Source organism: Motacilla alba, chromosome 2 (assembly GCF_015832195.1).
Source record: "Motacilla alba alba isolate MOTALB_02 chromosome 2, Motacilla_alba_V1.0_pri, whole genome shotgun sequence".
In the NCBI taxonomy this organism is placed as follows: domain Eukaryota; kingdom Metazoa; phylum Chordata; class Aves; order Passeriformes; family Motacillidae; genus Motacilla; species Motacilla alba.
Window position 1 is genome coordinate 90,068,092 of NC_052017.1, and position 15,744 is coordinate 90,083,835.

At 39.5% G+C, this 15,744-nt stretch overlaps 1 protein-coding gene across 5 annotated transcripts in view; it reads left to right on the plus strand.

Annotated features, from left to right (window-relative positions):
• GABBR2 (gamma-aminobutyric acid type B receptor subunit 2) overlaps positions 1-15,744 on the plus strand; it is a 456,379-nt gene that overhangs the window by 3,373 nt on the left and 437,262 nt on the right. Inside the window, exon 1 of one of the 5 annotated variants that reach the window (XM_038127755.1) lies at positions 7,436-11,876. The exons of 3 other annotated variants lie outside the window; for them this stretch is intronic. In XM_038127755.1, coding sequence (XP_037983683.1) covers positions 11,631-11,876 — 246 coding nt within the window. In that variant the 5' untranslated portion in view covers positions 7,436-11,630. Of the gene's footprint in view, positions 1-7,435; positions 11,877-15,744 lie in introns of those variants that run through there. One more of the 5 variants, XM_038127758.1, reaches the window with a different exon arrangement.

Consider the following 15,744-nt stretch of genomic DNA (forward strand, 5'->3'; position numbering starts at 1 on the left):
GAAAAACAGCAATGAAAATAAACAGACTAGATTTTAAAAAAATTTTTATTATGCATTCAGGTTCATTCTGTCAGGATTGAACTGAATATTCTATCTGGCTTGATAGTTCTGGTTTGTATAAGGAAGCATCATAATGCCTTTACTTTCTGACCAACCATCTGAAGAACTGCAGTGTGCCTTCTAAGGTCAACTGTTGTTTGTCAGCACTTGAACTCGTTAACCTTTGAGGACATGAGCAGCAGCTCTAGCGTTTTTCAAAGCATTTAAATTGAATTAAGCACTTAAGTACAATGTTTAGTTTATGACTCAGTCGAGATTGTGTGAATTACATCTTTGTTATGAAATATGACCACAGGTTACATCACATACAAAAATGCAGAGGCTTCTGTTCTGGGTATTTTTTAATCTTTAAATGTGCTTGGAGTGTGATCCTGATCCAGTGTATTTTGCTACTTCATGGGCATGTCTTTATCTATTTGGACATTCCTATGCAGACTCAGCCAATAAAATGAAGCTCAAATGTAGGCATTTGCAGAACTCTGGTCTAAGTGACTTTACTTTGTGCTGTTCATTTTGATGAGAGTGGGAGTCTCTCTCTAGATGAGCCTCTTGGGCAAAATTTTGTAATTGTGTTATTTTAGAAACTCAAAAATTTATAAAGTGATCTCTAAAGAGTCTCATCCAAACCCCATTGAAATTAATGGCAGTAAATGCACCAATTCCAGCAGCCCTTGGACCAAGTCCTAGAAGTTAAGGGTACTTGATAGCTTATGGCTTCAGATCAACAACCATGATACGATCTTTCTTCTCTTTTTTTCCATCCCTGTGATTGTAGCTTTAGTTGGTTGAAAAAGAAAAGAAATATTTTGCACAATAATGAAAGAAAAACCTCTACAAACACTAGATGCAGCTCAAGATACACATAAATCAGGAATGATGATTTCAGCTTAAGCACCCTGACACACATCTGTTGGAGGAAAAAAGCAGAATAACCCTAAAATAAAGAAATTAATCATTCGATTATGGACCCTATTATAAGTGTCAAAAGTATTTGATTCACATCAGGCAAAAACTGACCATATAGTAAATGGAGGAAGAGGCATTGTGGAAGGAGGCAAGGGAAGTTAATGGAAGTTGGATATCTGTCTTTCTACGTCTGGACATCTTCCCTCAGATATGCATTGCATTTTCTGATTTCTTGTAGGAGCAGTGCTGCAAGTGGTGCACAGACAGTATGAGTTTGTTTTGATACTAAACATGTATAGTCAAGAAAGCATTTGTTTTTGAAAATCAAAGTGAGACTCGACAAGCTAAAAAAATCTTCCTGAAGTTAAGTGGGTATATTATCACAGAGAGGAAAGGATATGTGTACTGGGGAGATGAGATTATTTCATTTTCTCTAACTACAACAAACACCTTGTGGTAAGCATGATATAATCTCATTTTTGTGAAATGATGCATTCTAATACTTTAAATAGCGGGTTGGCATAGAGGGATGAGCTCTGGAAAATGCGCAGGACTCCACAAAATCAGAAGGAAAATGTGAACTTATTGATATTTGATACATATTTGCCTTTTTCTATTCTGTAACTAAGTAGAAAGTGCCGTTCCTAATTTATCTGACAAGAAATTACAGTCTAGGTGTAGTATGTGTAGACTTTATCTTTGTTTCCTTCTTCTTTTCTGATAAAAAAGTGCATATTTTCAGTAAAACTCTCAAAGCTTAAGAAAGGCCGTGCACTCATCTGAGTCATTCTTACCAGCTGTTCTGAGTTTCAAAGGAGCTTGAGATGCATAAAGATGCCCCTTCTAGAAAGTCCTATCATGAGTGGTGTCAACAAAACCCACTCATGTCTTGCTCCTGCAAGTGGAAGAAAGAGAACTGTTCACCTTTGCTGGGTGTGGGGAACACATTCCGGAAACAGGAGAGCAGGTTTGCGTCAGTGAAACAGAATAAGGTGTCTGTCCACTCGAGCTCCACAAGGCGCTTCTCAGAGAGGGACAAACAACCACTGGGTTGCTATCTGAAAAGCTCCACCGTTACCGTAACAGGGCTGAGCAGGGGCACCTCTACCCCCTAAAGAAGTGCATGTGGTGTGTTGGTTGGGCCCTCTGTCTTAGGAGGCATCGATCCAAGTCCCTCCCTGGATTTGCAAGAGGAAGCATGATGTACCAAAGTCAAGTGGGGTCTCTGGGGTGAGCCCCATCACACTTGTGAGTGCTCTGAGCGCTAAATTGTCTGGAGCCTTATTTTGATTTCTGGAGTGCTCACAGTGGGACAGGTAAAATCATGTGGTCATCTGAGGGTAACAGCTGAATACACAGGAGAAGTCAGGCTCTGAAAGAGGGTACAGTTAACAGCAGACAGAGCTGGCAGACATTTGTTCTTGTATCGTCAGGTGAGTGTGTGTCTGGCATATGTTGAGGTAGTTGGGTAACTTCTTACCTTTAAATATTACTGAGTACTTGTGCTGTCTGATATTTGCAGAGAGCGAGGCATTAAAATGCGCTACGCTGCGTGTATGGTGACAGTCACTGTCTGCTCTGCTTGGAAGGGACATCTTTAAATAGTCAGTGTCCCCTTGACTTCCGAGTAACATGACTCCGTTTACGACATAACCTCCTTTTCCTTTAGAGTTTTGTAAACTTGGAGGGAAGAATCTAAAAGTTAAGTGTTTATGTTAATTCTATGCTGGCTTCTCCGCTGATGTGAAGGTGTGGGTGGGGAGAGGAGAGAAATCATGTATTCACTGCACCCACTCCTCTGGGTGCGGATCCCAGACCTGCAGAATCTCTATCCTCTAAATATCTCTTCATAGAGATTAAAGCCAGTTTCTGGCATATGTCTTGCAATTTCTTGTATAACTTATCCTATGCATACTGCAAAACACACTCCTATGGAATCTTTATATTCAAATGCCAAACATGCTCCATCAGCACGGAAAAGCTATTTTTTGGACTAAATCTAGGAAATAGTATTTATTTCCATTTGAAGAAAGAGTAGAAAGGCCCTGTCCTCTTACATGGTTATCAGCCAGAGTTAATTACTCGAGTCTGTGGAAAAGATGGGATGTAACATCCTTATGATAACTGTGAAGAAATTACTTGTAAGAGGAAAAGAGAAGAAGGAGCTAGATGAGAGAGATTTAATGATAGCATTCACAAAGAAAGTTGTTGATATGCTATTCATATTGTTTTAATTAAATACATATAGCTGTTTAGAATGACATCATAAATAGCATGCATTGCATGTCAAGGCTGCAAAACACCACCTTGCATTAATAATCTGAATATGATGATACATGTGCATATCAAGCTTTGTCCTCTGCTTTCAATTTCATTGTTTTATGGACATTTTTGTGGCATAAGGCAGAAGAATAATGCCTTTGAGCAAACTGTAGAATCTGGGAATCAAACAAAACTCAAGTGGATACCATTGCTATGATAGGAAAAGAGATACTTTTCCTTAGAAGGGTTGAACCATTGCATGCAGGGGTCTGGCTCAAGGAATCAAGTGGTGAAAGTTAACAGAGGAAAACCCCCCATGATTCCTTTTGACTTGGATAATTGCTGGGGCAGCTGGGGTTAGCAGAGATGTGTACTGCGATCCGTGAGCACAGCTATGACTCAGTCTTGAGGAGATGTCTGTTAATACACAGCAGCCCCATACATCCCAGGAAGCCTATTTCAGACTCTGGGATTCCATACTGAGATGGTGCAGTGCACATACATCACATTTTTTCAAATTTATTTTTGTACTAGGAATCTTGGAATAAAATCAGTGACAGAGCCTAACTTTTCAGCAGCCAGATGCACTCTGATTTCTGGGTCTAGCTGAGCTAGAAATGAGATTTGCAGTACCTTTGTGGTTCTTGGGCTCCAGGGTTAATGGCCCAGTAGCCTGACTCCTGAAGTGAACCCATTCAGCTACACCATTGCTATGGCTTAAAGAAGGTGGTGCCCCTGAGTACAGGTGGAATATGTTTTCAGTCACCCTGTGTCTCCCCTTGCCATGCCACTGACACTTAGGGGACGCCTTCTTTGCTAAGCAGGGATTTCTCTACTTGCAAAGGCTTTTGCTGTGGGTAAGATCTACTGGGTTTGGGGACTGCTTGATACTGCCTGCTGAGTGGAAATGGGACATACTGACTGGCAAACACTTTTTTAAAATTTCATTTTTTCCCCTTGTGATGGAATAACCATGTAATCTCATTGCTAAGTCAGTGATTGATGCTCAATTTCTGTGCCATTAATTTTTCATTACCATCTGCCTTTATTTCTGACAATTTTATCCATAGTATTTTTCAAATGAGTTTTCTCAAATGTGAAGAGGAAAGCTAACAAACTAAAGACAAATATCCACCTTCTGCCTGACAACTGTATTCACAAAGAATGAAAAATATGGGGGCTAATTCAGCAGGGATGTACAAATTGTTGTTACTGAGGCTTCTGAGAGATGAAGGCCCAGATAATGGACTAATTGCTTTAAAGTGAACATCATGACTTTGAGTGATAGGATTAGAAAACTTAGGTTTCCTACTATGGCCACGATACTTTCCTTAAATAATTAATAAGTTCTAAGATCAGAGGACCATTAGGATTATCCACATTTTACAATACAGACCACGTATTTCAGCTGGGGATATCTGCCCACTCTGCTGCAAACTAGAATATGTACTTAACCTTTCTATCTTGTCTTAAGGATCCCCCAAAATCATTGTCCGTGGACAACTTTTCTCTGTGATTTGCTTGTCATTTCCAGCTTAATCTCTGCTGACCCTGACTGAAGCCGTGAGAGGAGCAGCTCAAATTTTTTTTTCACATACACCTCCCTCCCTGCAATACCTTACCAGCTACAGACTCAGGACATCGCCAGCAAAAGAGGGGGATCAAGGCTTTCTGACTTTTATGGCTGTCTAGGGGATCCTTCCCTTTTTATGAAGGACTCTGGTGGATTGGATCTTGCTGGAATCAGAAAACTCCTTTGCTTTGTCAGAGTGTCATAGATTTTATGTGAAAACCTTTTATGCTTGCTTCTTTGCAAGCTGGGTCTGCCAGGCTCTTGTACTCTGTCCCTGAGTAGATGGCTCTGCAGAACCTTTTTTGAATCCTTGGCTGAACTGATTTTCTTCTTCTTTACCCCCACCTTTTTTGTAAGACCCTTTTTGCCACAATCCCCATCAGAGGAACTTACCGTGTCTGTCTGATTAAGTTATTTTCATAATCTCTTTTATTTTATTTATCAAATAATCACCACCACATATCTCGGAAAGAATGTTTGTTGAATCTTTTATGTCCTTAAAGTAGTTATGTATTCTAATTTACCATTTATCCAGGGTAGGCCTCAGCTTCTGCTGCAGCTTCGTTGAACTACAGAATTATGTGAAGATTCATACAGACAATAGGTGTCTAAGTAACCATTTTACATCCAAAACCTCCAGGGAGAAGTAGTAAGAGGCCCCTTTTGGGATGCTAATTAGCTTCCTTTCCACTGTTTACTGCTCCTGTTTTCACAGGGATTTAAGTGCTTTTCTAGCAAAGAATAAATCTCTTTCTTTAATATCTTTAACTCTATATGAAGGGACAATTTTTGACAGACTAACACTTAGTGTGGTATAAAATACAACATGTAAAATTTTTCAAGCATTGTCATTCAGATGTGCACTCATGTTTATCTCACCAGCACCATGTAGGTATATTTTGGTATACACATATGGTAAAAAAAATTAAGCTCTGTGTTTTTGTGGGGTCTTCCATATAATTTTAACCTTGGGTTTTGCTTTCTATTTTCTCCTGTGAATTTGGCAAGACCGAATTATTAATAATTTACATGAGGTTGATCAAGAGAGAAAGCCAACTTCCTCTTTTTTTCCCCATCCATTTTTTTTTTAAATTATAAGCAGGACAAAATTCCAGGTTGTTGGTGAGAATCTAATCTGGAGGGATGTGCTAGTGGCAGCAAGACTTTGTGCGATGAAGCAAAATAAAGTTCCAATAGCTGCCTGTATATAAAGTGATACAAAAAGGTTTGCATTTTAAACTTAGCCAAGCTTCCCTCTGCTCCTCATTTTTTGCTGTGAAGCATGCTAATAGTATCAGCTCCACATCACTTTTTTCTTTGTTTTCTTTCTTTTTTTTTTTTTTTTTTTTTTTAAGGTTTCTAGTTAGGTCCCTGAACTAAAGATTTGCTTTCCAAAAAGCACGGAGTGATTTGCATTTTCTGTCAACAACGGTGGGAATTGCTGAATGCTCAGCACTTTAGAAAGCCAGCCCACCTATGAAAATGCAGTGCTTCTATGAGGAGGAGACCTAGAATTGCCACTTTTAATTAAGAACAAAGGCACTCATCGTTACTTGCTTTACAGTTTCAAATTGCCTGGTGGAATAAAATGCTGATTTCATTCAGCCTTTGGGATAGAAATCCTTTCAGGATCAATGGAAGTATTAAATATATTTTTAAATTAGATTATCACATCTCAAGGATCTTGTAGTTGGGAAATATGCAAGGTGCAGTATTTTTTAAAAAACAATCAAAATAGTAATTTTTATAATTAACACATATTTGAAAATGGTGTGTTTGACCTTGGCAAGAATAACAGCTCATATGGAGTAAACAAAGGGAGTGACATGGTGGGAGTACTATGTCCCCAGGGCCTTGTTACTCAAGGCAGGTCTGTATGGCTGGCACGATTATGTCACTGGTGGGTATCAGGAGGTGTTATCTCAATGTCAGCAGAAGCCCTTACTGTAGTTACAGCAGCAAACATCTTTTTTTCTTAGCAAAGGTTATTTTGTTAGAAGTGGATAGTTTACCGAAGGGTAGAAAGTGTGTTTTCCTTAACTGCTCAAAAGTTTGGTATTATTAGAAATCATTTTTCCATCCACAATACAGCAAGTTACAGATTAAGCCACCTCTGAACATTAAACTAGATAGAAAGAATTGCTGATTTTGGTTTTTTTCCCTCAGCATTTTATGCATTCTTGTGTCTTTCTTCTCAATCTTTTGCAATTTATCATCTTCATTCTCAAAGTGCTGCCACTAGAATTTCATCTATTACTTCAGGAATAATCTCACCATTGCTGTAAATACTAGTAATTTTATCTCTTTTCTTCAAGCCTTCTGTTCAGAATGGAGGAAATTAATTTGATCTTTGTGTTGCACTGCTGGGAAAAGGGAAAGGAGGCAGAGAGATTTTCAGCCTACACATAAGGAGTGAGACTCTAGGGTTTAAGGCAAAACAAAATTTTCATTTCAAATGCAAATTTCATGTTCATTTTCATTTCAAGATGATCTTGAAGGGTCTCTTCCAACGTAGTCATTCTGTGAATTCTGTGAATTCTATGACAAAGATAGCCTGCACATTTGGATAGTGCTATGGGAGGTAAATAATTGTATCTGGATAGCAGTTACTTAAAAAGCTGGGACATGTTAACAGCAGATAGTAGTATCTTGATAGTGAAGCTGCTCTTGGCATAGGTAGAGGCTTGGTCTCAATGTCAGAACAGGAGTTGCCTTCCACAAGAAATGTATTGGTTTCCAGTACATTACCAAGGTTTCTTAGGACATGTGAGTGCTCTGTACTCTAATTACACTGAGCGATTAAGCAACAAGAGCGGAGACACGTGGGACAAGAAGGGGTGAATGATAACCTGCTTTGAAAAAAACTAACATGTGAGGCTGGGATTAGAACATCCTATAAATGTTAATGGGTGTTACTCAAGGGGGAGGAAGCTGTGTGTGGGAGGCGTGAGGTGACATATAGCTTAAATATATAGCCAGTCTTTAACACAGTTAATACAGTCTATAATCAAGCTTTTACATGAACTAATAACTGTTTAAGTGATTTACAGTTCAGAAATACTTATCAGGGAATTGAGAACTGAATTGTAAATGCTGTAAATTTGAGGATAATGTAGCAAGGAGGACAACACTGATAAGATTCCTCCTTTCCTTTGGAAAGTATTGGCTGTGGACGACACATTTATGCCAGGTGTTTGGGGTTTTTTCTATTTTTAAGTTCTCAGGGATTGTGCTTCTACGAGGGAGCACAATTTCCTCCTACAGTTTCCCTCTCTGAATATTACTCAGTTTGTGTGGAACTCACAAAGGAGATGCCAACAGTGAGTCATCTGGTCACCAGCTCTGTCCTAAGGTTTTCAGCTAAATCTTGCAAAAGCTGCTTTAATGTACTGAACAACAGTGATTGACCTTTGGTAAAACTCCCCAAAACAGTGTGGAAGGCAGTGTTTAAAGTCAAATGGCCTTCTTTTCCTGACACTGAAATCAAGTTTCAAAATCGGTGCTATTTAAAATGCTTCACATTTGAGAAGTGGATGTAAGATGCAGTGATTGATTTATCATCTTAAAATTTCCCCATTGTTATATTTTAGTAGTAAATTTTGAGGATCTTGGGCAAACTCACTTGAAAGACTCTATCTTCAAATGTGGAACAGAGGCTTAGTTATCTGCTTCTGTAGGTAATAAGCCTCAGGAGATGCTATTCTGAAAATGAAGATTATACCTGTATGATCAATCTTGAGCATGGCAAATATAGATATTTTATTCATAAAAATGAAAACGCACGGGCTTGTTTTGATGCAAGTTTTGCAAGTTGATGGAAGGATTAGTTAGCAATAAAAATACTATATAAGAAACAATAGTCTGGTTAGATAGTTAAATGTTTCTGTCAGGAAGGAGATTTTCAGGACACAAGTGACAGGAGGCTGCTGTAACTCATAATCTTGTTTGCTCCTTTGCCAGGCATGGGTTAAATGCAGCAATGCTGAGGGCACACAGCAGTAACACTAGGAGAGAAAAAGACTGGTCTAGGTTGAAGCTGGTCATGGATCTATAGAATAAGGTGATGCTCCCTTAAATGTGTGTCTCTCCATATGGTGCTGAAAATATCTCGTAGCCTCTGATTCTCCATTGCCCTCTTACGAATTTAAAGGCACTGGCTAAGCAACAGGGGTTCAGTGAGGTGTGGTGGCAGATTTGTGCCTTTTTAAACACTAAAGAGGGCATTGGATAGTCAAACCACATTTTTTTTTTACCTACCTATGAGCCAAAGCTATGACTCAATGGAGGCCCGTGTCCTCACTTAGCTGGTGAGAAGATTTGGGGAGAGGAAGAAGAGCAGTTCAGAGCCCCTTATCTGCTGAGGTTTGGCAGCATGAATGCCTTCTTTCTTCTCCTCTTCATTAGTGTAGTCAATGCTGAAATTATGCTGGTAAGGAAGGCTGGTCCAAGGACTATTCACCAACAAAATCCCATTTAAGCCTCTAAGGAAGGTATTAAATGGGATTTAAGCAACATCTTGGCCTATACTGGCCGTCTGCTCAGGGAAGAGTTTCATCTTATGTTAAAAAAGTGTTTTAAAAATATGTTTTCAGTGATCACATTATGGAATCATAAGGCTTAGGAATGGAAAATACCTATTAAGTCATTGTGTTAAATTGTTGCTATGCAGACTTTGCTATGAGAGTATGCTTCCTACTTCGTGTTGTGCCCAGACAATGTGTTAAATTTCTTGGTCTAGGAAATATCCGTAATAAATTTTATCTTACTGCATTTGACCTGGCCATAGCTTTGTACAGGAAGAAAGCCAGTATCTCTTTCCCCACACGAAGGGCTCCATGCAGCCTTGCTGCTTTCTGACTGAGGGAATGGTGATAAAAAAAAACAAACAAAGGTTTTTTGCAAGGCTTTTTCTCCACCCTAAGCAAGGGTATTTCTATTTCACCTCGTGTTTGTGTGTAAGAATGCACTGGGCTCTTTTCTTGTCCATCCAGGTGCACAGGTGTGTTGGCAGAAGGGTGACTGTGGACAGTTAGTGATTAATTGAGTGTATCTCCTGCTTGGAGCTATTTTCTGGGCCAAAAGTAGACATTTTTTTGCTTATTTATACATTGCTCGTTTTAATTTTATTTATCTATTTACTTCCATGCCCTCATGTCATGTGACAAATATATTGTAATTACATATTAAAGTATTTATCACTAGAATTTATGTGGAGATTTTCTGTGGAAACTTCTTAGTTGCATGTCATTTTCAGAATAATTTGTTGACCTGTAATGCCGTGTTTTTAAATTAAAATTAGACAAGCTACCCTTACTTTCTGCAGCAAACTAATGCTTTCTCTTTTTTTTAAATGTCAGCCATTCACAAAATAAATTGCCAAGCTCTGAACATATAATTTCAAATTTGATTTATACCAAATTAACCTTCTGCTTATGAGCCCTTCCATTTGTTTTCCTTTCAGATTATTGAGTCATGAAAACCTTTGAGGTTTTGGGTTTCCATCCCAGCTTGGCACAGGGAATTCTTTTGAAACCTTGAATTTCCACGAGGTGGTGAAGCAATCTGCTTTTCAGCTGCATATATAATGAGACTTGCTGAAAATCTGAGTTTTTTCTACTCTACTCTCTGGGAGAAGCAAGCGTCTCCCAGATTTCCTTCTTCTCCGTGCCCCTAGGCTTGGCCTTTGTGTTTCCTTCCCTTGCCTATGACAGCATTCCAGTAGGTTTGGGGGGCTTCCTGTGGATGGGGAGAGCTGGCTGCTTGAATGGAGAAGAGGGGTCAGCCAGATGCCTGCCTCCATGAGAACAGTGGCATCACTGCTGCTGTGAAAGGGGCCGGGAAGAAGATGGTGCTTGTCCGAGGGGTGAGGTAGGCTGTGAGTCCTCGGGAGCAGAGGTGCAGCTTCTTCCGTGGTATGGTGATCCTGTGTATAATCCCTTCTCACCCTGGTGAGTTTTGATTAGCAGCAGGGAAGATTTTCTCCAGAGTTACTATTTTCTCTGCATTTCTGCGTGTACGGCATCCGTTCCATTTCGTAGCCTGGCATATTACTTGGGAAACTGCAAATAGTGTGCTGAAATTACTTAGCTAGCTACAACAATATGTGAAATGCCTGTCAAATGCTATGTGCCTGTAGATGGGAGGAGCAGGCCTGAATGCTGAATTTTCTCACAACTGCCGCTGATTTTAAGGAAAGCATGGGGTTTCTGACAAAAAGAAGAACCAGGAAAAGGATATACAGCTTTGAGCCGATGCAGCTTTTTCACTAGAAGTATATAAAATATTATTGATATGCAAGACTTCATATTCTCTGTTTGACATGGATGAAGCCAATAGAAAATGTGTTTGTGCAAGATAAAACAAACTGAAGCAATCTTCTGACCCAATGGCACACAGGTTGCTGTATGCAACTCAAATATGAGTTCAGTATGCCACCCTTTGATCAACCCCTAGAATATCTATTTTCAAAGGAATTATATGAGTTCTTGTATTGATTTGTCACCTATGGTTGAATATTTCTCCTACAGAATGTTTAAAATGACACATGTTTAAAATTAGACTTGGCAGAGTAGTTTGCCTGGAGATTATTCTTGTGAAGTATTGATTCACAGCACTGCTGTGAGCTGGATTACTGTCCAAATTGGAAAAGCCAGTCGTAGAGAGGTCTTTATCCTTTAATAACAATTAGCTGCTTTCTTAGAGGGACACAGCTGACTGAAGCAAAGGAAAGCTGCAAAATGTCAGGCAACCAGGGTATCTAAGGCCCGGTTCTCTTCAGGGATGTGGACTGCTGGGGAAGAGAAAGAAAAGGAAGAAAAGCACAAAAAAGATGGTTTTCTGGAGCTGGAAACTAGACACTCTGATGCTGTTTGTGTTACTAATAATTAGGTGCTCTGAGGAGCTGAATCGGACTCGCCTCTCTCTTCTCGGGCTTTTACCCAACAGCTGCCTGATTGATCAGAAAAACCTAACAACAGATGTGCTGCCCGCGGTCCATTTAGCCTTGAAACATTTATACAAGCATAGATGGATGCTGAAGAACTATGAGCTCCAGGTATCATTCCATGACACGCAGGTAAATGGATGTAGGTGTAGAGTTGTGCAGTGTTGAACCTCCTCTGTGAGCACACTTCAGAATGCTTGTGACTGAACCCCTTCCTGGCAAACCCTGCTGAAATGGAGCAAATGTGGCTGTCCAGCAATGTTTGGGCTCTTGGGTGGATGCCTGACTGTGATGCGGCTCTTGTAGTGCAATCGTGCCCTACTGGTGCTAGGAGCAGGAATAAAGAGTGTGTGAATTAGGGGTGTTGATGAACACCTACGGCTCTTGAGGAGTGTTTGAGGCACCCAGGAAGTGATTCCCCAATCCATGGCTTGCCGAGTCACTCTGTTCTTCTGCACTGTCTTCTGCCTCTTGCTCTTCCAGCTTTCCACAGTGACAGCTTTATAGATTGCTGCCTTTCTCTTCCTGCTTCTGCATGAGCAGGAGAGCAGCCTGTGCTGTGCTGTCAGAGCAGGGTGGTGGTGTAGAGCTTTGCTTGCCAGTTTAAGGAAAAATTAAAGGCTGATATGAGAGATGAGGATTCTCAGAAGCTGGGTATCTTGAGATGATACCTGTTTTTCAGATTTGAGAGAAGCTTATTCTAGATTTGACATATCTCTTCATCCTCTGTGCAGAAATGAATGCGGTCAGTTTCTAAAACCTGTCTTTTAGTCTGGTCAGAAGAATTGTGACAAAAATAAGAAGATGAGCTCACATATCAGGGTGATCTGGGACCATTAACATATTCTTAAGGAGATTGTTACTGATATGAGTTTCTGTTTCCCGCATCAGAGGCATGTGGTGGGGCAGATGCCCTCAGACTCATACACACTTACTGGCTGCTTATATATTGTTGAAGTTGCAAGGTAGTGTGTCTCAACATGTTTTCTTATCTATAAATCTTAAAACATGGAATGTACCGTTATGATGAAGTTATTAAAATATGACATTATTACACCAATAACAGTTGTGCTGCATTATATAATGGGAAGAAGGTATTATATGTCTTCTTTTGAAACTCTAGAAAATTAGCCAAGGGAGAAATTAGAGTGTAATTTTAATAGTGTCTTTGGTTCATAAGCACTTATGTATAATTTTTGAAGTGCTTAACATATAACAAACAATGATCTCATATGCTGTAAGATTACTTGAAGATTGCCTCCCTGTTTAATAATGGAACACAAATGCATCAACTGCATGTTCTCATTAAGAAATCACCTGTCTTGTAAATTACTTTTGATACAATTCACTGTTTCATTGATTTGTCTGTATGTTCCTATTGGAAATACAATTATAGATACGCAGTCCTGAAAAAAGTGTATTTCTTAGTTTCTCATGTAAAAAGAGTAACATTTCAGTTACATTTCAGCTTAAATAAGTGGAAAGTGTGGATATGAGTTTTAGTGGACAGCAATTAAAACCCACTTTTATTTGCTTAGATTCAGTGTTTCGGTTGGGCTATGGGCAGTTTTGTGGAGGTGGATGTTTATTTGCTAATTGTGTTTACAGTTTCCAGTTCTAGGAGCAGCTCTAAAATATTTTTCCCCACATAAATATTCAGTGGATTTGAATTGCAGAACCTCAGCTCTGTTGCACTGACCTCTCAATTTGAATTAAAATATTGAAGTAATCTATAATTTTATTTTTAAAATAACCCCTGGCAAAAGACATAGATCACTGCCTTTCTCTTCCTGCTTCTGCCTGAGCAGGAAGACATGTCATGGTGACTTGGAAAAGATTAATAGAATGTGGATCCTTAAAATTTCTGATTTTTCTTCCTGGTTCTAAGAGTAGGGTACACACTCATGAGTTTTAAATACTGATTACACGCTGCAGAGGTCCTTGTATTTAATTGATTGTCAGGGACAGTATGAATGCAAGAGAGCTGATTCTGTTTTTTTAATGCTGTTAGCCTGGACTTGCCATGTGTGACCTTATACAACCTTTGGATTAGCTTTCTTTCAATTAGAAAATACAGATACTTGACTCTTTGGACTCTTTGGCAAGATCTGCCATGAGAGGGACAGAAAATTTACTTTTGGGCATTGTTCACTAGGAAGAGAGAAAAGTTACATCTAAAAGTACTTAAGTTGCTTTTGCTGAAATAAAAAAATGGAAAGAAACCATGACTCCCAATTTAGGATGATGCACAGGGCTTGAAAACAGTGTTGTAACTTCATTCATGAGCCAGGGGAGGAGAGTTGTGCTCTGCCATGAGCCCCTGAAGTTTTGAATATTCTCTGCTACCCAGGAGGGAGCACTGCCCTGCCCAAAGGTAGGATGTTTTGTACAGGGTGTTCAGTTTTTGGCTTTGCTGCTGTTTTATTTCAACTAATTAAGCTGTCACTACTCCAGAATGTGAGTGCTAATCAAGAGGCAAGGGGAGCATTCTTGCAAGAGATGTCTGAATTCTTTGTATTAAATGAAGCTGTTTCAATCAGGAGCCTTTGGGAAACTTTCTTCAGCAGAGTACTTTATAACCTAGTGGCTTTGGCACTGAGCTGAGAATGGAATGCTCTTTTTGAGTGATGTCTCTCAGGTCTCCAGTGATTAAATGTGCATTTCCTAATTACTGTGTTGTCAATTCCTTTTAAGTGGGACTCCCTTGAAAACTCATGATGTAGCACTTTCACATTAAAAAAAAAAAAAAAAAAGAAAAAACTTAAATGTTCACTAAGAATGAAAAGCAAGCAGATGAAAATGATCTTGTAGTTCAGTAAATGGCTGCTTATCCATCAAATGGTACATCTATGTCTGCAATGTTTATTTATTTATACCAGAAGGATAGTGTTAACAGGACTGATACATCTCTGTATGCCAGCCACCCCGAGCAGTGGCAGCCTGGGGAGGTGTGTTTCCTGCCTCTAACTGAAGGAGGGCTGAACCTGGGTTGTGTGGAGAGCTCAAATCCTTGAAATGTTGGACAAAGGATGTGGGAAGGCAGAAAAGCTGCCTTCTGCAGATTTGTGAATCCAGCCATGGAGCAGCTTTTTAGTGCAGTGGGGGAAATAATGCCCTTGAGATTTTCACTGAGGGGGGTGGGCAGCCAGGTATAATTGAGCTGTCTGAGTATCACTTTATTCCTGTCTTTCACCGTATGGCTGACATCTGGAGTCTCCTTCTATGCTGTCCTCAGGGTGATCAGGCTGGTGGATTCTTACAGGCTTAAGCAAGTCTAAAAATAGTTTAACTGCTGTGTAAAGAACAATATGTTGGTTCTTCAAAGTTATTTTTCTATTCTTACCTAGTTTTCTGAGTTAGTAGCCAGTTAAAGGGATGTGAAGCCAGGACTTTTTTAGCAATGGTGTTAACAAGAAAGGTTTATGTGCTGTAATTAGGGCATGGGCTGAGCAAACGAAGAGACTTTACCACTGGGATTTTCTGAGGAGTGCTGGTTTGCACTCAGATTGCAAGTTGATACTTGGCTGAGTCTATCCTAATGTGTATCATTTCTGACAGGAATGCTACAACACATCTCAGTCTGACTTAAAAGCTGGTTGTGTTTTCTTTGTTAGTAAACTGATTCCTCCTTTGTAATGGAATGACACAATAACATGATAGCTGTGTGTCAGCTGAGTCAAAGATTTTTGTTCTTATTAAATAAATGCAAACTAGTCCCCCTCCTCCCCCCAAAAACCCCCTAAAACCCAGCAGTGGAACAGTCACTGAAAGTGACATTGATAGGTAAATTATTTCTAAAGTGAAAATTTCAAGGCATGCTGGTTTGCTTATCCTACCTAAATAAGAAAAAAAATCTGCTTCAGGCTTAAGATGCAATAAACTGAAGCGCTGCACTGGTTTTGGGCTGTACATGTATATTAATCACCTAAAAGCACAGACATTTTGCAGTGATATTAGGATACATCTCCAGTATTATTCAATAAAAAAGCAAAACATCTCC